The sequence below is a fragment of the Pan paniscus genome, chromosome 1 (genome assembly GCF_029289425.2).
Source record: "Pan paniscus chromosome 1, NHGRI_mPanPan1-v2.0_pri, whole genome shotgun sequence".
Taxonomy (NCBI): Eukaryota; Metazoa; Chordata; class Mammalia; order Primates; family Hominidae; genus Pan; species Pan paniscus.
Window position 1 is genome coordinate 18,537,804 of NC_073249.2, and position 22,112 is coordinate 18,559,915.

At 38.6% G+C, this 22,112-nt stretch overlaps 1 protein-coding gene across 2 annotated transcripts in view; it reads right to left on the bottom strand.

Moving 5' to 3' along the window:
* Nucleotides 1–22,112, bottom strand: part of COG2 (component of oligomeric golgi complex 2) — a 51,551-nt gene that overhangs the window by 25,433 nt on the left and 4,006 nt on the right. For both annotated transcript variants that reach the window (XM_034948759.3, XM_034948768.3), the window contains exons 2-5: nt 8,851–9,012; nt 7,654–7,719; nt 5,235–5,315; nt 3,884–3,987 (exon numbers count right to left, since the gene is read on the bottom strand). In XM_034948759.3, the coding sequence (XP_034804650.3) occupies nt 3,884–3,987; nt 5,235–5,315; nt 7,654–7,719; nt 8,851–9,012 (413 nt within the window). The remainder of the gene's footprint in view (nt 1–3,883; nt 3,988–5,234; nt 5,316–7,653; nt 7,720–8,850; nt 9,013–22,112) is intronic.

The following is a 22,112-nucleotide window of genomic DNA, read 5'->3' on the forward strand; positions in this document are numbered from 1 at the left end:
GCCTGGCAGTGAGAGACTTTCATACCCACTATATTTTGACTTTTGTCAGAGTGTTTTATGTGGCCACCTTGTTACAAGGTGAAAGCTAAAGCGTCTTTTGTGCCATCAGTCAATGTTCCCCAGACGCCATATGCACAGCATGTTCTAAGTGCACCGGGGAATCTGTTGAGTACAAGCTGCTGATGCTGCCTGGCCTTGACCCACAGGGACCAGACAGCAGCAGGGCTGGCTAGGCCTGTGGACATGCAATTATGTGTTTCTGCCACCAACTCCAAGCTCTCCCATTCATGACCTTCTTCTTCAGCTCTAACCTCCCTTCTTTTTCCCTCTTCCCCCTCTCCCCTTTCCCCTTCTCCCTCCTTATCTTTTCTTTTTCTTTCCATCTCATTTCTTATAGCTGGATCCTTTCTACTTCTCTGCCTGCCTCACTCTCCTTGCTAAAATACCTCTAAATATTTCTAAAATACCAAATATATTTGTCTCCTCAATGAATGAAACTGATCCTCCAGCAGCAATAAATATCTCAAAATATCTTATTTTAAATTTAAATAGTAATAACTTACTTTAAAATTACATTTAACAAACAGCAAGAGCAGTCAACCTACATGCTGTGGGTCCTAGTGAGAGGGCATTCTTTACGTACCTGGCACAAAATATAATAAATGCACTTTTTCCTCCCAAACATATTATAAAATGTCAATATCACTCAAAAGGAAGTAAAATAGCAGAGGAGAAGTATAAAGGCATAATCACTTGCTGTGTATACTGAGGCATCCTGTGTACACTGATGGCTCATCACCAGTTAGGGAGGAAAAATGTCCCTATCATGAGGACATATAAAATGCTGCACTGAGACCATCAGTGGTCCACCCAGTTCTGTATTTGTAGCATCCAAACTAGTTTAGAGGAACAGGAACTGCCCAGTGTGACCAACCAGAAAGGGAAACTCTGTCTTGAATATCCCTGTTTCCTGAATAATCTCGTGTGAATTAATTATTTATAAATTATCTAAATGTTTCTTGGCTTAACAAGCATGGTATATCTACTATTCAGTAATATTGCCCTGGTTTTACCTTCACTACAGCTCAAATTTGCAGATCTGAATTTAAGAAAAGCTCCTCAAAGATGATTCGGAGCAAGGAAGAGTGCAGTGTCTATTATACTGAATATAACATACTGAATATAATATAATACAATAATATAAGAGTATGTCTAGAAACAGACATCACTGAGGTCATCAGAAGCCCGTTCCCCACTAGTGGGAGACGTTTGGTATCTTTTCTTAGGTACCTACTAGTTCCAGACACTGTGGTGTAAAGATGTCAGGGGCCTTATAGACTGATGGAGAAGGCATGCAAGCCAATCAACAGCTCCAGTCTCACCGTTAAGTTGTCTAGGGGATGACCCGGAGGCCCGATGAATGCATGGAGATGGAGCATCTCAATCTGAACGGTCAGGGAAGACGTCCTAAAAGAGGCGGTCTTGTAACTGAGCTTTATGGAAGGGAACTCTTACAGTGTCTTGTTTGTACTTTCTCTCACAGAACTGAGTGAGACAGTTTAAAAGAAAGCAGAAGGGATCAACAGTATCCCACACAAAAGAGAAGAATAAATTTTACAAATCCATATCGTTTTATAACCTGCTTTTTTTCCATTTAGCACAGTATTTTTAAACTTTCTATACTTTAAGCATGTTTTGAGCTAGATTTGGATGGAATAAAGAGAAATCGGGCAGGTGAAAGGGAGGGGGAAGTTAAAGGAAGGGCTTTTAGTACAACAAATGGCCATACATAGTAAAATTAAGGAAGCGTAAGTCAGCAATGTTCAGGGCAGTCAGGGAACCAAAGTAGTTCTGAATAGCTTTAGTGAAGAATACAGAAGTGGCAAGGAGCAGCTTGGGAGTTTAAGATTTACCTTAAAAACACTAGGAAACCATTGTTTCCCAATCACATAGTAAGAGGTGATTAGACAAATCTAAAAGATCCATTTGGCAGCTAGGGTTAGTTGTCCTAGAGAAAATGAGAGGTCAGTCAGGAGGCCACTGCCTGAAACGAGGCAATGGGAGAACTGAGAGGGGGAGGCAGACATCTCTCAATCTCAGAGACGCTAGAGCAGCAGAGTCTCCAGGGCTTGCCTAGTGAATGCCAGAAGGAGATGAAGTTTAAAAAAGGAGAAAATGACTCCCCCAAGATGTCTAGCCTCGTTAGTGAAGGAAATAAAGGCACCGTTTCCTAAGACAAGGAATAAAAGGGAGGAGTAAAATGTTTTTGCTGGTGGAGAGAGGCAGGGAAAGAAGATGAGAGCTCAGTTTTCAACACGATGAATGTGAAGTGCCTGGAGAACGTCCACTAAACTCCCCGCAGTCATCAGACTGATGAGTCTGAGGACTACAGAAGTTCATCTGCAGGTAAAGAGATCAGCATCCAGGAGGCCATTAAAACCATGGGGTTGGATGAGGTTACCCAGAAAGTGCTGATCAAGAGCACAGTCCCAAGAACAGTGCCCTGGAGAAAGCTGGCATGAAAAAGGGCAGTGGAGTCCATCAAAGGAACAGAATAGGAATGGGGAAGGAGGAAAAGAAAATGAGGAGGCAGGTATCACAGATGCCAAGTGAGGACACAGTTGGGAGGGGCTGTCAATGCTGTTGAGTGGAAGACAGAAGCAGAGCAGTTAGTGGAACAGGGCTCCACTGGGCTCTCAGAACTGACACTGACGGGGACTCTGATGAGCGCAGATGAAGGGGAACAGAAGGAACAGAAGCAGAAGTACTACAGGCTGAAGAAAAAAGATGGCAGCGATTGACCACTTATTTATACATCTCGATCAGGAAAGAAAGTAGAGACCTAGGACATGAGAATAATTTCCTTTTCGGATGCCTCATCTCCTCATCTATAAAATGAGAGATACACAGCATACTGTCTCTATAGTCTCTCCAAATCTAAAATTCTGATTCCTAAAATTAAGAAATCCAACTTGTCTTGATAATACGATCAGGACTTTGAACTGCAGGTATATTCCATTTGGTCCTGGTTGGTTTTCCTGTAGCTTATCCCATATTAGTCAAGGAAAAATATGATGGCTATCAATATGACTTTCAGAGATGCTTGTGTTAGGCTCAAACTAGACATGTATGAGGGTCTACTCTATGGCTACCAATCCTGCAAGTGGAGTTCCTATTAGCCTTATATGAGAGATGACAACACCAAGACACAGAGTGAAGTAACCTGACTCAGGCTACCCAGCTGGTACACGCAACATAAGCCCATGCTCTTTCCACTGCAGCATGGAGTTTCCCATTAATGTTCATAATGACCCATTCAATTCATTTTCTGAGTCACTCAACTACCTGACTGATTTTAAATTCAGTGTGGGAAGGTAATAAGACACTACAGTATAACAAAGGAAACAGTCATCTTTTGCTTATTTTGCAAGCTTTTTCTTTGCTGTTTATAAATTTCAGTGAAATATGTCCTGTACTATTTCTTAATAACACTTGTGCATTTTGAACCTCAAGATACGTCAACTGGAATACTCTGGGCCTGTCTAAATAAGATGACTGCTATTCCACACCTTGAAGGTCACCAGGGATTTCACTAGTCCATGGGTAAGGCAATTTCAAAGATAAAAACCTTCCACAGAAAGTACACGTTCTCTGACTCCCTGAAAGGTGCTGTATTGGAACAGTGGCCTACGACCATCAAGGCTATATAATAATATGTATAAGCTTTACCATTTCATGCACTCTGCTTTGCTTGAGCTACATTTAAAAACACTAAGCCATAGACTGGGACTCTCTTCTTTATCAGAAATGAGTTCTAACTAAAAAAATTTTTACCCTGGATGTGAAGTATTAATTTATGAGTTATTTAGTAAAAAATACTTACCTGCTTGCTTCTAGTGCAGAGGTTTCTTTAGAACTTTGAGAGTTTAAGATTTTTTCAATTTTCTCAACTGATCGAATAACTTGTATAAGCCTCAATACACACATCTATAAATAAAAATTAAGGAAAAAAGTTATTGTCATGTTTAATCTTAATTTTCTTATTTCATCATCCTAAGTGCAGGAAAATACAAAGTCAAAAGTCAACATAAAATTACCTATAGCATTCTATATTTTTAGTATTTCTACATAACACTAAATTCCCAAGAATGTAAATCTTTTGGCTTTCTAGAACAAACATATTTCAATATTCTATCACAATTTCAGAATTTTTTTAAAAACTTATTTTTTTGGTTTCTTATATGATATCCTTATTCCTTCTTTCTTTTCCCCATCTTTTTTAGGACAGGGTCTCACTCTATCACCCAGGCTGGAGTGCAGTGCTGTGATCTTGGCTCACTGCAGCCTCAACTTCCCAGGCTCAAGTGATCCTCCCACCTCAGCCTCCCAAGTAGCTGGGACTATAGGCACACACCACCACATCTGGCGAATTTTTTTGTATTATTTGTAAAGACAGGGTTTTGCTATGTTGCCCAGGCTGTTCTCAAAGTCCTGAGCTCAAGCGATCTGCCTGCCTCAGCCTCTTAAACTGCTGAGATTACAGGTGTGAGCCACCACACCTGGCCTCTTTCCCCCATCTTAAATACACCTTTATTTTGGTACTACATTTATGTTTGTCAGATCCTTTTTTTATGTTCTTAGTTTCCGATCATACTTGTCCTCTTCATTTACATGTGCATGATATACCGATAAACGTTAAGTGCCAATTCATTAAAGACATTTATTACACAAGGCAGATATTATCAAGGAACATTATAAAAACTCATTGTTAAAATAACAAAAATTAAGTCATTCATTAAATAAATAGTTACAAAGCATCTACCATGAACCAAGACATTCTTCTACACATTGGGGATATAAGTGGATAAAACAGGCAAAAATCCCCTTCTCATGAAGTGAACAATCTTTTCTAGCAATGCATTACATTCTTGAATCTTTGGACAAAAGCTGAGAAGGGATCTAAAGGAGAATTAAACAGAAGATCTCTAAAACAGGCTTCTCTCCCTTGAGATTTTAAAAAGTGTGCTTGGGTACTAAAGTTATCAAAAGAAAAATAAATACATAAATACATCTAATAAATACATTTAGAAAACACTTTAATATAAAAGAGAGACATCACACTCCTCTCTGCAAAGGTATCAAGAAGAGTAAATCAGACCATATGCCTGAAAGTGCTTGTTACTACAAGGTGCTACAGTGAATCAACGCTTTAATATTGTAATATTTGAGTATACCTTTTTTTTCCTAATGTCCTCTTGTTTAGACATTCGTTCATCAACTGCCCGAATTCCTTCACTGACAGACGATCTAAGGCTCTTTAAAAGACAAAAAAAAAAAAAAAAAAAAAAAAAAAGTACTGCAGAGATTGTTTTGTAACATTATGAAATTTACACATTTAATTCAATTCCACAGGACTTAACACCTACAGGCCAGTATTACACAGATATTGACAAATTACAAAATATTAGACACAATTGCTGTTTGTGTCTCAAGATTTAGGGGGAAAATGACATATAAAGCCAAGGTCATGCAGGATTGGCTGCCAAAAGAAAATTAATATATATACAATCAGCATCACAGGTGGTCAGGGTAAAGAAAGGATAACCTGAGTCAAAGTATAAGGGTGTCTGGTGGGGGAGATGAGACTTGAGGTAGATTCTAAAAATTTGTGGATGCTGACAAACGTAGAGAAAAGATTATCAGAAGACAAGGCAGGAAGACAGAACAGTTATGACATATTTCAGGACCAGTGAGGAATACATCCGGGGGTACTGCAGGCATCAATTTGGACAAAAGTAGAAATAAAACAGGAACGGTTAATTCAAGAGGGCTATGACCAGGTAAGACTTTAGACCAGATTCTACACATTTTAAGTACTAATATATCATGAAAAAGTTGTTTTGGGAAAATTCAGAATCAAGAAGTCAAGAACAGGAGGCAAGGAAAAGGGAGAGGTCATAAGTGGAGAAACATGTCCAGAAGCTAATGAATTAATCAGAAATTAGGGCCAAAATGAAAGTAATGGAAAAACTAGAATAAACTGGAGAAATCACAAAAATTCTATAGAAAAATGAATTCATTCATCCCACAAATGTTACAAAATACCTATTAAATGCCAGCTATTGTGCAAGCCAATGAGGATGCAATGGTGAACAAGATAGAAATAGTCTCATTTCTCAACGACTGCAGAATCTCACAGAGTAGCTTCATGAGTTGGAGGCCAAAAAGGAAGAACAGGTCTATTGCTAAACCAATCAGGAAAAAGGTGGCTATAGAGACAGCTGTGGAAGGAGGGAGAGCATATGGTGCTGGCAGGTGGCAAGGAAAAGACTAGAGCCTGCAGGTGAGACAGCAGTTAACAATGACAGAGCAGAATTCGGGAGAGTGAATCCACCTCCATGGGAGAGAATTTGGAGAGGAGAGAAGAGGAGAGGAGAGGAGAGGAGGGAGAGGAGAGGGCTGAGGACTGAGGGCTGAGGCTCGGAAAACACCCTATCTCCAAGGCTAGGGGTAGGAAGAGGTACACTGAAAAGAAGGCAGGAGAGCCACCCAAGAGCCATGTAAAAGCCACCCAGAGTGTGGAATCCAACAGTGGATCACAAAAACAATTTTCCTTCCATGCCAAGAAGAAGCACTTTAAAAGCTTTTTTAAAAAATCGAACAAGACATAAACATTTGAAAATATTTGCTAGTTCAAGGCACAACTCGAGATCTCTCTTTTAAGAATTATTTCTTGCCTGCCATTCCTATGGACTTCTAAACACTGACATTTCTATTATTCTGCATTTTTTTTTCAGCACTACACATGCACTGAATGTTTACTTATGTCACCTACTGTGAGCATACTATGTGCCAGGGACTGTCTTAGGGGCTAAGTGCATAAGGCTACACAAGCTGCGCATGATCTAATGGTGACATACACAGGTAATAATGGTGCAATCAACCAAGTTTATGACAGTTCATCAATCCTAAGACAGCATGGAAGTCGGGGTGCCTGACACAGACTGTGGGGTGGACCGGCAGGGACAGGACAGGGTAGCACACTTTTCTGTTGAAAATGATGCCAAAACTCCCTTCTCTACTGTTCATCCGGATGGAGTCCCTGTCTCCAATGGCTTAGACATGGGGAGTCCCAACTCACAGCAGACATTATCTTATAGAAACATTAAAATAAATACAATTAGTTATTACATTAATTGTATATTATCCTTTGGTTACATTAGGGTTTACAGAGCTTCTGTGGACTACTCTACGAACCTAACAATATATAAAATATTATTTGGGAAAATATTTGTAAAACTACAAATTTTTAAAATAGAAGCTATTCTTAAATTAGTGACTACCTACATATGAGTGAGCTGACAGTAACAAGTTGAGTTTTCAAATAGCCTTCTTCTCCTCCCCCCACATTTTAAAGCTGTCTACTCTAAGAATCTGTCATATTCAAATCAAACATACATTTTTTTGGTTATAGTATCACACGCAAAAAATAGAGAAGGATTTACAACTTTTCTGAGGATGAGTATTATAATTACTAAACATTCAAAAAACAAAAATCAACAACCTAACAGATTATAGGAATTTTTTTTTGGAAGGGCAAACAAGCATATCATGCTTTAGGGTAAACTGTTTAATGTTATTCGGGAAACTTACCAGAACCTCTTCTCGTAATTGTCCCAAAGGCACAGAAAGCTGGTTGAGGGCTTTGTCCATGCCAACCTAAAGGCAGAAATCATGTTGGCACACACACCTCACAATCAAGAGTAACAGCTAAGTATCTATTTAATGATCAATGTAGTGCTAGACTTAGGTTATTCTTTCTGTACAACAAAATGAACAACCATATATTGTTAAGTAACTAAATAACAAATGTTATTTTATAATAAATATTGTTGATAGAATGTGAAAAAACCTTTGATGTACATGAAAACTATAAAAATAAGAGAAGTCATAATAAATAAAAGCCTCCTTAGGCACAATTTGCCTCTGAATAAAATATTTTATGAATTTGAGAAATTTTAACTGGAGATAAAGAGCTATCTGTCTGTAATTTACAATATTCAACCAGTTGATGTGAAAGTCTCAAGGAGTATATCTATCCTAACCATTATAACCCTTGAGAAAAATCCAAATGAAATAGAATGGAAATATAATTTTCTAGGTTTCTAATCCTACTACAACATTTATCTTAGATGTACATTTCCCAAATGCAAATATGGCTCATTAATTTTAATGCTTCTTAAAATTTCCATGGAGATGGCTACTTTCTGTACTTCTTTGGAGAGAGTTTTAAAAGTAAAATAAAATAGGAACAGGATGACCAAAAGGCAAACTTTGGGAGTATTAAAATATAAGCACTCCTAATCTACTTTTATGAACAGCTGATATGCTCGTGACAAACTATTCTCACATTTTATAAAACCAAGCCTCCTAAAGATCAATACTGGCCAATGTTCTCTCAATCTAGCTGTGGCTAGCGTATGTATCTGAAAGTAAATTAAACACTTCCTTAAGAACAGTTGATATTTGCTCTTGCAAATTGGTCTAAACCAGAGAGATTTCATGGTAATCAGCAGCTAATGAAAACAACCAGTCTGCTACTGCTAGCCTTTGTTTTTCACTAATAATATCAAATTAAAAAAATATTTAATTTAGAATAGTCTTAAGTAAAAAAGCAAAATTGTATATCAAGAAAGTTTGGTTATTTTATTGATGACATTAGGGATCTCTTCAAATTTCTGTGAGGACATCAACTAAAAGGTTTCTAAAAACACACAACACTTCTAAGAATAAGTATGAGTGAGAAAGAAATTGTATGTGTGTAAATGGGACCGTGGATTTAAAGTTTACCAAGTTTGTTGAAAGATTGACAAAATCTGCATAATCCTTGTTGATGAGTTCGACCATGGCTGTTTTAAGAAGTTTATAGTAGAGCTCCAGGTCATCTCTCAGTTCTTCCAGCTGGACCCGCTTCCTACAGTCAGACACAAAATGATCGACATCGAAATCTTCCTGAAAAATAAAACCAGAGAAGAAAAAATTATGGCAATGATATCACAGTGACATATACAAATGAAATGGAAGAAAGAGTAAGAAAGCCCATTCCCGTCATTTACAAGGCCATGCTGCTGCAGGAAGAAAGTATCTTGGCTTATACATGACAGTATGAAGGTGTTTGTCTGCTTTATAAAGGTGCCAAGAAGGGTGGCCCCTGACTGAGAACATCCTCTTCTGTTGCCTAAAATTCTAAAAGTGAACTTCTTTTTCAAAACAACACAATTCAATCAGGTTCTTCTCAAAACAGAAACGTTTCCCCTTAATTTAAGAGTAACAAATGTTCAATGTAAAACTTTCAAACAACAAAGAATTATATTAAAAATCTCCATCAGAGTAAAAAAAAAGTCACCGAAATTCTCATGCTGTAGAGATAAGCACTATTAATTTTTTTCTCTACCTAACATTGTGATTCACATCCTTCCAGATGTTTTTCTATGTGTCACATGGACACACAGAATCTTAATATTCATGCTGTTATGTAAACTGCTTTTCCCCATATAACAATACAACTTGGATGTCTTTTCATAATCCATATAAATTTGCATTCATGTTTTATATGGATGTTGAGTATTCTATTGAACAAGATGTTCAGGAGCTTGCGGAGTGCGCTGCAGCTCAGCAAGGCCGCTGTGGCCAGACTGCCAGATTTCTCCTCTCTGCGCAGGGCATCTCTGAAAAAAAAGGCAGCAGCCCCAGTCAGGGTCTTATAGATAAAACCCCCATCCCCCTGGGACAGAGCACCTGGGGGAAGGGATGGCTGCGGGTGCAGCTTCAGCAGACTTAAACGTCCCTGCTTGATGGCTCTAAAGAGAGCAGCGGACCTCCTAGCACAGTGTATGAGCTCTGGTAAGGGTCAGACTGCCTCCTCAAGTGGGTCCCTGACCCCCGTGTATCCTGACTGGAAGACACCTCCCAGTATGGGCCGAGATACTTCACACAGGAGAGCTCTGGCTGGCATCTGGCAGGTGCCCCTCTGGGACGAAGCTTCCAGAGGAAAGAACAGGCAGCAATCTTTGCTGTTCTGCAGCCTCCACTGATGAAATCCAGGCAAACAGGGTCTGGAGTGGACCTCCAACAAATTCCAGCAGACCTGCAGCAGAGGAGCCTGACTGTCAGAAGGAAAACTAACAAACAGAAAGGAATAGCATGTCCACTCAAAGACTCCATCCAAAGGTCACCAACATCAAAGACCAAAGGTAGATTAATCCACAAAGATGGGGAGAAACCAGCACAAAAATGCTGCAAATTCCAAAAACCAGAAGGCCTCTTCACCTCCAAAGGATCACAACTCCTCACCAGCAAGGGAACAAAACTGGACGGAGAATGAGTTTGACAAATTGACAGAAGCAGGCTTTGGAAGGTGGGTAATAACAAACTCCTCCAAGCTAAACGAGCATGTTCTAACCCAATGTAAGGAAGCTAAGAACCTTGAAAAAAGGTTAGACGAATTGCTAACTAGAATAACCAGTTTGGAGAAGAATATAAATGACCTGACGGAGGTGAAAAACACAGCATGAGAACTTCGTGAAGCACACACAAGTATCAAGAGCCGAATCAATCAAGCGGAAGAAAGGATATCGGAGACTGAAGACCAACTTAATGAAATGAAGTGAGAAGACAAGATTAGAGAAAAAAGAATAAAAAGGAAAGAACAAAGCTCCAAGAAATATGGGACTAGATGAAAAGACCAAATCTGTGTTCGATTGGTGTACCTGAAAGTGACGGGGAAAATGGAACCAAGTTCGAAAACACTATTCAGAATGTTATCCGGGAGAACTTCCCCAACCTAGCAAGACAGGTCAACATTCAAATTCAGGAAACATAGAAAACACCACAAAGATGCTCCTCGAGAAAAGCAACCCCAAGACACATAATCATCAGATTCACCAAGGCTAAAATGAAGGAAAAAATGTTAAAGGCAGACAGAGAGAAAGGTCGGGTTACCCACAAAGGGAAGCCCATCAGAATAACAGTGGATCTCTCAGCAGAAACCCTACAAGCCAGAAGAGACTGGGGGCCAATATTAAATATTCTTTAAGAAAACAATTTTCAACCCAGAATTTCATATCCAGCCAAACTAAGCTTCATAAGCAAAAGAGAAATAAAGTCCTTTACAGACAGGCAAATGCTGAGAGATTTTGTCACCACCAAGTCCGCCTTACAAGAGCTCCTGAAGGAAGCACTAAACGTAGAAAGGAAAAACTGGTACCAGCCACTTCAAAAACATTGCAAATTGTAAAGACCATCGACACTATGAAGAAACTGCATCAACTAACGGCAAAATGACCATCTAGCATCATAAGGATAGGGTCAAATTCCACACAACAATATTAACCTTAAGTGTAAACAGACTAAATGCCCCAATTAAAAGACCCAGACTGGCAAATTGGATAGAGTCAAGACCCATCAGTGTGCTGTATTTAGGAGACCCATCTCACGTGCAAAGACACACATAGGCTCAAAATAAAGGGATGGAGGAATATTTACCAAGCAAATGGAAAGCAAAAAGAAGCAGGAGTTGCAATCCTAATCTCTGATAACACAGACTTTAAACCAACAAAGATCAAAACAAAGAAGGGCATTACATAATGGTAAAGGGATCAGTGCAACAAGAGCTAATTATCCTAAATATATATGCACCCAATACAGGAGCACCCAGATCCATAAAGCAAGTTCTTAGAGACCTACAAAGAGACTTAGACTCCCACACAATAATAGTGGGAGATTTGAACACCCCACTGTCAATATTAGACAGATCAACAAGACAGAAAATTAACAAGGATATTCAGGACTTGAACTCAGTTCTGGACCAAGAGGACCTAATAGACATCTACAGAACTCTCCACCCCAAATCAACAGAATATACATTCTTCTCAGCACTGCATCGCACTTATTCTAAAATTGGCCACATAATTGGAAGTAAAACATTCCTCAGCAAATGCAAAAGAATGAAAATCGTAACAGACTCACAAACCACAGTGCAATCAAATTAGAACTTAGGATTAAGAAACTCACTCAAAACCGCACAACTACATGGAAACTGAACAACCTGCTCCTGAATGACTACTGGGTAAATAATGAAATGAAGGCAGAAACAAAGATGTTCTTTGAAACCAACGAGAACGAAGACACAACGTACCAGAATCTCTGGGACACATGTAAAGGAGTGTGTAGAGGGAATTTTATAGCACTAAATGCCCACAAGTGAAAGGAGGAAAGATCTAAAACTGACACCCTAACATCAAAATTAAAAGAACTGGAGAAGCAACAGCAAACAAATTCAAAAGCTAGCAGAAGACGAGAAATAACTAAGATCAGAGCAGAACTGAAGGAGATAGAGACACGAAAAACCCTTCAAAAAATCAATGAACCAATGAAACCAGGAGCTGGTTTTTTGAAAAGATCAACAAAATAGACCTCTAGCCAGACTAATAAAGAAGAAAAGCAAGAAGAATCAAATAGATGCAATAAAAAATGATAAAGGGATATCACCCCTGATCCCACAGAAATACAGACTACCATCAGAGAATACTATAAACACCTCTAGATGAATAAACTAGAAAATCTAGAAGAAATGGATAAATTCCTGGACACATACACCCTCCCAAGGCCAAACCAAGAAGAAGTTGAATCCCTGAATAGACCAATAACAAGTTCTGAAATTGAGGCAGCAATTAATAGCCTACCAACCAAAAAAAGTCCAGGACCAGACAGATTCACAGCTGAATTCTACCAGAGGTACAAAGAGGAGCTGGTACCATTCCTTCTGAAACTATTCCAAACAATAGAAAAAGAAGGAATCTTCCCTAATTCATTTTATGAGGCCAGCATCATCCTGATATCAAAACCTGGCAAAGACACAACAAAAAAAGAAAATTTCAGGCCAATATTTCTGATGAACATCAATGCAAAAATCCTCAATAAAATACTGGCAAACCAAATCCAGCAGCACATGAAAAAGCTTATCCACCACAATCAAGTTGGCTTCATCCCTGGAACGCAAGGCTGGTTCAACACACGCAAATCAATAAACGTAATCCATCACATAAACAGAACTAATGACAAAAACCACAAGATTAACTCAATAGATGCAGAAAAGGCCTTTGTCAAAATTCAACACCCCTTCATGCTAAAAACTCTCAATAAACTAGGTAGTGATGGAACGTATCTCAAAATAATGAGAGCTGTTTATGACAAACCCACAGCCAATATCATACTGAATGGGCAAAAACTGGAAGCATTCCCTTTGAAAACTGGCACAAGACAGGGATGCCCTCTTCTCACCACTTCTATTCAACATAATATTGGATGTTCTGGCCAGGGCAATCAGGCAAGAGAAAGAAATAAAGGGTATTCAAATAGGAAGAGAGGAAGTCAAATTGTCTCTGTTTGCAGATGACATGATTGTATATTTAGAAAACCCTATCATCTCAGCCCAAAATCTCCTTAAGCTGATAAGCAACTTCAGCAGTCTCAGGATACAAAATCAATGTGCAAAAATCACAAGCATTCCTATACACCAATAACAGACAAACAGAGAGCGAAATCATGAGTGAACTCCCATTCACAATTGCTACTAAGATAATAAAATACCTAGGAATACGACTTACAAGGGATGTGAAGGACCTCTTCAAGGAGAACTACAAACCGCTGCTCAAGGAAATAAGAGAGGACACAAACAAATGGAAAAACATTCCATGCTCATGGACACGAAGAATCAATATCATGAAAATTGCCATACTGCCCAAAGTAATTTACAGATTCAGTGCTATCGCCATCAAGCTACCATTGACTTTTTTCACAGAATTGGAAAAATCTGTTCTCAAAGAAGAGCCTGCATAGCCAAGACAATCCTAAGCAAAAGGAACAAAGCTGGAGGCATCACGCTACCTGACTTCAAACTATACTACAAGGCTACAGTAACCAAAACAGTATGGTACTGGTATGAAAACAGATATATAGACCATTGGAACAGAACAGAGGCCTCAGAAATAACACCACACATCTACAACCATCTGATCTTTGACACACCTGACACAAACAATGGGGAAAAGATTCCCTATTTAATAAATGGTGTTGGGAAAACTGGCTAGCCATATGCAGAAAACTGAAACTGGATCCCTTCGTTACACCTTGTACAAAAATCAACTCAAGATGGATTAAAGACTTAAATGTAAGACCTAAAACCATAAAAATCCTATTAGAAAACCTAGACAATACCATTCAGGACACAGGCAGGGCAGACTTCATGTCTAAAACACCAAAAGCAATGGCAACAAAAGCCAAAATTGACAAACGCAATCTAATTAAACTAAAGAGCTTCTGCACAGCAAAAGAAACTATCATCAGAGTGAACAGGCAACCTACAGAATGGGAGAAAATTTTTGCAATCTGTCCACCTGACAAAGGGCTAATATCCAGAGTCTACAAATAACTTAAACATACAAGAAAATTTAATCTCCAATACAAGAGTTGAGAGGAGACCTTTAAGAAGTGGTCATGAGGGCTTTGTCCTCATGAATGTATTCATGCTGTTACCATGCTAGTGGATTCATTTTTGAGAGAGGGTTATAAAAGTGAGTTCATCCCTCTCTTGCTCTTGTATGCTCCTGCCATCCAACTTCTGCCACATGATGCCCTACACCCTATTTTGACACAGCAAGAAAGCCTCCACCAGATGCGGCCTCTTGATCTTGAACTTCCCAACCTCCAAAACTGTGAGCCACATAAACTTCTACAGTTTATAAATTATCCAGTCCCAAGTATTCTGTTTTAGCAGCACAACATTAGACACTCACTAATATGGAGTGTTTTAGTAGAATCTAAACACTCTGGCTAGTAGAATTGATTCTTTAGTAGAATCAATTCTGCCTAGTAGAATTTGATTCTTTAGTAGAATCAATTCTGGCTAGTAAAATTTGATTCTTTAGTAGAATCAAACTCTGGCTGGGCGCAGTGGCTCACGTCTGTAATGCCAGCGCTTTGAGAGGCTGAGGTGGGTGGTTCACTTGAGGTTGGGAGTTCAAGACCAGCCTGGCCAACACGGCGAAACCCTGTCTCTACTAAAAATACAAAAATTAGCCCGGCGTGGTGGCATGTGCCCGTACTCCCAGTTACTCGGGAGGCTGAGCCATGAGAATTGCTTGAGGCCTGGAGGCAGAGGTTGCAGTGAGCCAAGATGGTGCCACTGCACTCCTCCCTGGGCAACAGAGCAAGACTCTGTCTCCCAAAAAAAAAAAACAAAAAATGAAAAATAAAGTCAAATTCATTGAAACAAAAAGTAGAGTGGTGGTTACTAGGTGCTGGAGAATGGGGATTGGCGTTGGGAGTAATGTCAAATGATATAAACTTTCAGTTATAAGACAAATAAATTCTGGAGTTCTAATGTATAGCATGATGACTATAGTTAATAATATACTGTATTCTTGAAATGTGCTAAGAGAGTAGATCTTAAGTGTTCTCACTATAAAAAGAGGGGGTTAACTATGTGAGGTGATGAATACATTACCTTGATTATGGTAATTATTTCACAATGTATACACATTACCAAATCATCACACTGTATATAATTTTTATTTGTCATACAATTTTTATTTGACAATCATACCTAAATAAAGCTGGGGTGGGCAAGCAGTATGAAATCAAACCTAATTTTAAAATGAGCAAAAGATCTGAAAAAATGCTCAACATGAGTTATTATTAGGGAACTGCAAATTAAAACAAGACGCCAATGAAGAGAATGACTAAAATTCAAAACACTGACAATACCAAATGCTTCTGAAGTTATGGAGCAGTAGGAACTCTCATTCATTCCTGGTAAGAATGCAAAATGGAAGTCACTTTGGAAGACAGCTTGGCAGTTTCTTACAAAACTAAACAGAGTCTTGCCAATTGTGCTCCGTATTTAGCCAAATGGGTTGAAAATGTATGTCCATACAAAAACCTGCATGTGAATGTTTATAGCAGCCTTATTCTAACTGCCAAAACTTGGAAGCAAATATGATTTCTTTCAATAGGTAAATAGATGAACAAACTGTGGTATATCCATACATGGAACATTACTCAGCAATTAAAAAAGATGAGCTGTATCAAGCCACAAAGACATGGAGGAATCTTAAATGTATATTTCTAAGTGAAAGAAGTCAATCTGAAAAGGCTATATATACTGTATGATTCCTGCTGCATACATGATATTCAGGAAATGGCAAAACTATGGAGACTAAAGAGATCCGTAGTTGCCTGGGGTTAGGGATGGGAGGGTCCTGGAGGTGCTGAAGGTGCCGGGAGAGGGGAAAGAATGGACAGGCAGAGCACAAGGGATTTGTAAAGCAGTGAAACTGTTCTGTATGATACTGTAATAGTGGATACATGACACTATGTACTTATTAAAACCCATTGAATGTAGAACACAAAGAATGAACTCTAATAAAAACTATGGCACTTCAGTTAAAAATAATGCCTCAATATTGGTTCATCAATTGTAACAAAGGTACCATACTAATGCAAGATGTTACTAGGAGAAACTGTGAAGGGGGAGGCAGGAGGGGATAGATGGGGCCTCTGCTTTCTGCTCAATTCTTCTATAAAACTAAAACTGCTCCAAAGAAGTCTATTAATTAAAAAATACTAAGGTAGATAAACTTTTTTTTCCTGAATGGAATAGCACCCACTTTTTGAAAATAAGCTGTTTTAGTTAAAAAGCAATATTTTTAAAAGTAGACATTTTTCTTGTTAAAATATATATATGCCTGTGTCTGAAAAGCTGGAAGAAGTCAAGAATTATGGTCTGAAAGCCCAGAAATTAAAAGAAAAATCATTTCTCTTTATACTCAGAGATATTTCTGACTTAAACCCAGGTAAAGTACAAATGCCCCAAACACAAATCAAATACAGGATAATAAGACAGCAAAACAAACCAGCTGTGGAAAACGTAAGAACCATTAACTAGAATAGCAGTGACAATCAAATTTAAAACCAAATAAAGTTTAAAAGTTTAGCTGCTTTAATAACTAGTTGCACCCAAGGATGGCAAACAATGACTAACACAAGAGAACTGGGGAAGTAATCATTTAAAGCTCACCTGAGACCCAAATATCAATATCCTTAACACTGAGAAAATTTCATAGAACTTTTAACAGAAGAGCAAAATTCTCCAAGCTGCCCCATGCTGAACGTCAAAAAGTAAAATGTTCCCCAAATATAGAAAACTATCAAATCATTGGCTACTGCAGTGGGGACAGAACCCAAATCCCCCAGACATCATCATTCTGTATTCACAATGATGGGAGGTACTACCAAGAGGCAACACCAAGCTGAAGACATGATCTCTGCACTCAAAACATGTTCAGTTTCATTGAGATAAACACCAATACAAAATATTATGTGCTAAACTGTGGACTAAATAAACTATAAGTGGAAAGTCATAAAAGATTAGTATAAGCTCCTGTATGTCTGTGTGTTTCAAACCATTCTTTAAGACAAAGGGCCAACAGATAAGAATAAATGCCCCTGCATATTCGATAAACATTAAATATTCACTACGTGCAGAAAAATGAAACTGGACCCCTATTTCTCACCATATATAAAAATTAAGTCAAGATGGATTAAAACTTAAATGTAAGACCTGAAACTATAAAAATCCTAGAAGAAAACCTAGGAAAAATTCTTCTGGACATTGGCCTAGGCAAAGGATTTATGACTAAGACCTCAAAGCAGATGAAACAAAAACAAAAATAGACAAATGAGACTTCGTTAAACCAAAAAGCTCTGCAGAGCAAAAGAAATAGCAGTGTAAACAGGCAATCTACAGAATGGGAGAAAACATTTGGAAATTATACATGCAACAAAAGACTAATATCCAGAGTCTACAAGGAACTTAAATCAACAAGAAAAAAACAAGTAACCCCATTAAAAAGTGGGCAAAAGACATGAACAGACATTTCTCAAAAGAAGACACACAAGCATCCAACAAACATATGAAAAAATGTCCAACATAAATAATCATCAGAGAAATGCAAATTAAAATCACAATGAGATACCATCTAACATCAATCAGAACAGCTTTTATTAAAAAGTCAAAAAACAACACTGGATGTGAGAAAAAGGAATGCTTATACACTGTTGGTGAGAATGTAAATTAGTACAGGTTCTATGGAAAACAGTATGGAGACTTCTCAAAGAACTAAAAATAGAACTACCATTTGACCTAGTAATCCTAATACGGAACATCTGCCCAAAGGAACTCATTATATAAAAAAAGACACCTGCACTCCTATGTTTATTGAAGCCCTATTCACAATAGCAAAGTCATGGAATCAACGTGTCTATCAATGGAGGATTGGATAAAGAAAATGTGGTGCATTTATACCACAGAATACTATGCAGCCATAAAAAGATGAAATCATGTCTTTTGCAGCAACATGAATGGAGCTGGAGGTCATTATCCTAAATGAACTAACTCCGAAACAGAAAGTCAAATACCACATCATCTCCCTTCTAAGTGGGACATAAATGATGGGTACATGTGGACATAAAGATGGAATTAATAGACACTGGGGACTTGAAAGGGGAAGTGCTGGAGGAAGATGAGGGCTGAAAAATTATCTATTGGGTACAACATTCACTATCTGGGTGATGAATACACTAGAAGCACAAACCTCACCATTACACACTATAACCACATAATAAACCTGTACATGTACCTCCTGAATCTAAAATAAAATAAATAAGTAACAAAAGAAAAACCACAATGAGATACCCAATAAATAAATAATCACTGCTGTAATTACAGGGGCACAGCAATGAAAAGCAAAGACAATACTCCTGTTCTCAAGGAGCATATATTCTAATGGGGAAATGAGAAAATAAACATGTAAACAAACATTATGAATAGCAGTAAGTGCTACAAAGAAAATAAAATGGAACCCTATGAAAGCGAGTGATGAAAAGGGGATAGAAGACCCTTACAAAGTGGTATCTGAGCTGAGATCTGAATGTCATGAAGGCAACAGCCATGGGAAAGACTGTGGGAAGGGAACCCTTCCTCACAACAGCAAGCTATGGGCAAAAACGTCCCTGGAGCTCTTCCCTCCAGCCCCTGCCCTCAAACCTAGTGCTGTCCCCAGTGCAGGGTGGCTCCACTGACACATGACCCAGTTAGTCTGGAACTCGTGTCTTCCAAGGCTCATTCTAAACCTTTATTTGGTTACCAAATTACTGAAGCTTGAGAAATTAAAAATGTATGCTAAAGTGCTTTCCAGCATCTGTGGACAGATGATCTTAGAAGTTTTATGAAATAGTAGCACTTAAGTTCTAAATAACTTATTATGTTTAAATGGATTAATCAATTTTACGTCTAAATCCTCTGTTCAATACCATATCTGTGTTTGATGTATTTACGAGAAGGCAAAGAAAACCTATAACCTGTCACTTCCATTTAACAAATATTTGTGCTCTGTCCCAGCTGATTTCTTCTCTTTCTCTCTCCTTTTTACCCCAGTTTAACACTAATGACAATCTATGTGGTCTTCTAGCTTACTTTCTCAACTTAATTTCTTGAGCTCTTAAGCAGAATGGTCTCATTCTGAAGTGCTTACTGCTGTGGGTGTATTAGGGACACCTGAGAAAGCCCAAGCCCCATTTTGTGATTAATTTGGTTAGTTAAATCCTCAAAGAAATTTGATGTTAAATGCTGTATGACTGAACAACAAAGATCTATTTACATGATGCTTATCTAACTTTGAACAAAGAAATATCCCAAGTAATAAAAACTCAAGGGACCAAGAGTTCAACATTTTATTCAAGTAATACATTTTATAATATTGCAAGAAGTGACTTGGAAAATTTTTGCATACCAAAGAACTTCTTTTTACCAAAGGCCAACTGAATAAACTGTGTATGTCCAATGGTACTGATCTCATACCATCAAGAAAAGTATTTCACATTAGGAAATCCCTCCACATGTGGGTAATTAGAAAATTCTGTGACAATCAGTCTCAAATATATTCTTTATTTCTGTTGCAAACTGAAGCCAAAGAGAATTCAAGCTTTTCATGAAGACCAAAAATGAAACCATGAACCTGTAAGGTCAGCATTTTAGTTGCTGTGAAATGATGGCACATGCTGTGCCCGGCACTCAGCAACACTGGGCTGTTGCCTTCACACTTACATCCGCTTTCCTGTATCTCATCTACAGGCCAAGAGTCCAGATCACTAGATGGGTTACAAGTTGTTTTAAATAAGTGATGGCCCTCAATCTTGTCCCTACTGATAAAATGCATGTGCTTTAGCATAGGGACTATGTGACATTTTTGGGCTGTTCTCAGTATTCAAAATCACACATTCCAAAGTTCCTACCATCTAGAAAGGAAAGCATGACACGATTATTTTTCCAGTACTGAAGCCTGGGAGTCATGAGATAAGGGCCCTGGGTTGCCCCAGTTAGCTGTGTGACTCTGGGGGAAGTCACAACATCTCTGGACCTCAGTTTCTTTATCTGCAAACTGGAAGAATCTACTACAGTTGTCCCTCTGTATCCGAGCATTCCATACCCTCTAATTCAACCAGTCATTAACTGAAAAGATTCTTTAAAAAAATAATTAAAAAAAAAAAATGCAAATAAAAATACAGTATAACAACAATTTCACTGTATTAGGTAGTATAAGTAATCTAGAGGTGATTTAAAGTATTCCAGAGGATGTAAGTAGGTTATATGCAAATACTACACCATTTACAAGAAGGTCTTGAGCATTTGCAGATTTTGCTATCTGTGAAGGGGTGGGAGGTGTCCTGGAATCAATCCTCTGCGGATACTGAGGGGCAACTGTAAGTTTCTTTATTCACAGAAACATAAAACGACAAGAGCCAGAAACACTGCAAAGAGTATTGAGATAAGCATCACCCCATGACATAAATGAGGAAACTGAAGCCCGCAGAGGCCAGCGATTTGCACAAAATCACACATGAGTGGTCAGCAGAGCTGAAACTGGGGCCCACATCTCCAGGTCACTGCTATTCAATCAGCCAGGCATTATTCTCTTGGACACACCTCCTGTTTCAATATTCCCTATTCACACACTTAGAATACAGATGAGCCTCAGAACTACAGTAAGGGGTCCCCTTATCTGAGGGAGATACATTCCAAGACCCCCAGTCAATGCCTGAAACCACAGATAGTACCCAACTCTATACACGCTATGTTTTTTCAATCAGATAACCAAGATAGCTACTAATCAATAGAAACTGTCCATCAGTGCAATAAGCTGCTCTGGAATACTTCCAAGTGTTCCGGAAAATGCTTTCTCATGTTTTCATGGTGTACACAGGTGGCAGTCTGATTACGTACAAGCACCTGTTACATACAAGCACCGAGATGCATTTTGAAAAGGGCACCCTGCCTGTGATGTAGAACATGGACTAGAAAAAGGCAAGAATGGATGCCAGGGGACTATAGTAAGAAGCCACTAGATTATGATGGCCAGAGATAACGATGAGTCAGAAAGTGGGAAAAGAGGAGATGGAGAGAAGTAGACAAATTTCAGAGATATTTGGGAAGTGAAATCCTAAGGCTTAGTAACAGGTTGGATTTCAAGAATGCGAAGGAGAGAGGTGTTATCAAGGATGACTCCTTGATAACATCTGACTCACAACCAGATGGATGGATTACCTCAGGTCTAGTATTACCTGAGATAGGTAATACCAGAAGAGAGCCAAGTTTGAGAGAAGGTTGGTTTTTTTCATCTTCCCCCAACAAATTCAGTTTTAAATATGCCAAGTTTGAGGTACCACAGAGATAGCCAAGAAGAGATGTCAAGGCGCTGTGCACCTGGGGTTGCAGATAAGTAGGTATTTGGGCCAGAAGTATGAACCTTTCACCTGTCTAAACGTGGTCATTGAAGCTGCATGAAGTGGGTCACCTGCGGAAAGTGCACAGCATGTGAAAAGGAACAGACACGTGGCTGAGTCCATAACCCACCAATTAATGGCTAGGAGGAGAATGATTATGCAAAAGAGACAAGCAGACCAGAGAGGCCAAAAGATAACCAGAAAGCACCAGA